Source organism: Rhinichthys klamathensis, unplaced genomic scaffold (genome assembly GCF_029890125.1).
Source record: "Rhinichthys klamathensis goyatoka isolate OS25496 unplaced genomic scaffold, OSU_Roscu_1.1 h1tg000176l_1, whole genome shotgun sequence".
Classification (NCBI taxonomy): domain Eukaryota; kingdom Metazoa; phylum Chordata; class Actinopteri; order Cypriniformes; family Leuciscidae; genus Rhinichthys; species Rhinichthys klamathensis.
Window position 1 is genome coordinate 818,750 of NW_026606705.1, and position 1,704 is coordinate 820,453.

Here is a 1,704-nt window from a genome sequence, read left to right on the forward strand (position 1 = left end):
TTACTCACGTCGATGTTCAGTGTCGCTCAGATTTCCCTTCGAGTCTAGAACAGATTCTGTCCAGAATATTGAAGGTTATTCATGCAGTTTAGTATTAATTTACTGATTAAACATAATATTTCTGCTCCTCCACTGATCTTCTCTCACCTGTGACTGTGACTGTGATCAAGGCTTCATTATTAGAGTCCAGAGCTCTGTATGTTCCAGTGTCAGTGACTGTAAAGTCATGAATGATCAGAGTCTGGTCACTGACGGTCAGTCGATCACTGCTGACCCCGTGACCTCTGACCCCGTGACCTCTCCTCCACACCTCTGTCCAGCCGGAGCGAGAGTTTCTCTCCACTTTATCAGCGTTGATCAACACAACATCCAACTTCAGATCCTCTCCTTTCTTCACTGAGATCTCATCTGAGGACACACACACACATTCATCCTCAATCACAACTATAATAGTGTCATTTAATCAAGGCCATAATCACATATTTAATATTGGGGGATCAGAGGAAAACATTGGAAAAACCCAATCCACTCTGAATATTAAGTTTGTCCATTCAGTGTTTCTGCTGTTTCTAGTCCTGCACACAATACCAACACTATTACAGGAAATAAAGAAAACACATGATGATGTTTGATCAGTTTTGACTTTACCGTGAATATGAAGATGATATTCCCTCATCTGTCGCTCCAGCTCTCTCTGATCATTAATGTAATAAACATGTAAAAAGTATTTCCCAGCGTCACTGAATCTCAGATCGTTGATGATGACGTCACATGATCCTTCTTTACACACTCGACCGCTGCAGTTTCTCTCCTCACACACAGGGATGTGTTTCCACACACTGAATAAACTGATCTCCACAATCTCTCTGTCCTCAGATCCACAGGATAGAGTGACGATTCCTCCCTTTATTCCTGACACAGGTTTAGTGGAGGATCCTGCACACACACACAGCAATATTCACTCAATACACACTAGCAATACTGACAAATAAATGTTCTGGCTATTTTCTGTAATCAATATGATCTTGACTATTCTAGTGGAGTTATTTTAATAAACTGGATTAAAATAAATGAAGGCAACAAGTAGCCAAAAAATATCAGAAGTTCCTCATTACAAATATTTCGAATGTTGATGACAGAATAAACCTAGAGATGTGTCAGTGCAGTTTTAGTGAATTTCTGAACAATGTTTATTAATCAATGAACCAGAAGAAACTGCATTAATAAACCATTGATATCAGTGTGTGTTATTTATGTAATATCAAATGATGGGAAATTTACACCAATAATCCACAAATACCATCAAATCACTGAGTGGCACAACAGAAAAACAATGACTAGAAAAACTTTAGCTTTTTCTAAAATAATTATAATTATTAACATAAATGACACTGACCGCTATAACTGATAAAGCACAGCAGAAGAAGAAGAAGAAGAATCATCCTGATGAGAAAACAGAAGGTGTGTTATGTGACAGACACACACTACATTACACACTCACTTTCAGTTTATTGAAAGATTTATCCACATGTGGATCTTACATGATTAAAAAATATTAATCTTCATTTCTCCCATCAGAAACCACAATGGACGTGTACGTGTGTGTGTGTGTGTGTGTGTGTGTGTGTGTGTGTGTGTGTGTGTGTGTGTGTGTGTGTGTGTGTGTGTGTGTGTGTGTGTGTGTGTGTGTGTGTGTGTATGTAT

At 38.4% G+C, this 1,704-nt stretch overlaps 1 protein-coding gene across 1 annotated transcript; it reads right to left on the bottom strand.

The window, feature by feature from the left end:
* LOC130092569 (uncharacterized) lies at window positions 1-1,486 on the bottom strand. The gene is made up of 4 exons (XM_056260471.1): window positions 1,397-1,486; window positions 649-936; window positions 148-408; window positions 1-56 (listed from the first exon to the last, which is right to left on the bottom strand). Exons 1-4 carry the CDS (start codon window positions 1,440-1,442, stop codon window positions 1-3), a joined length of 651 nt encoding a protein of 216 aa, XP_056116446.1. The 5' UTR covers window positions 1,443-1,486.
* Between the last annotated feature and the right edge of the window lie 218 nt (window positions 1,487-1,704).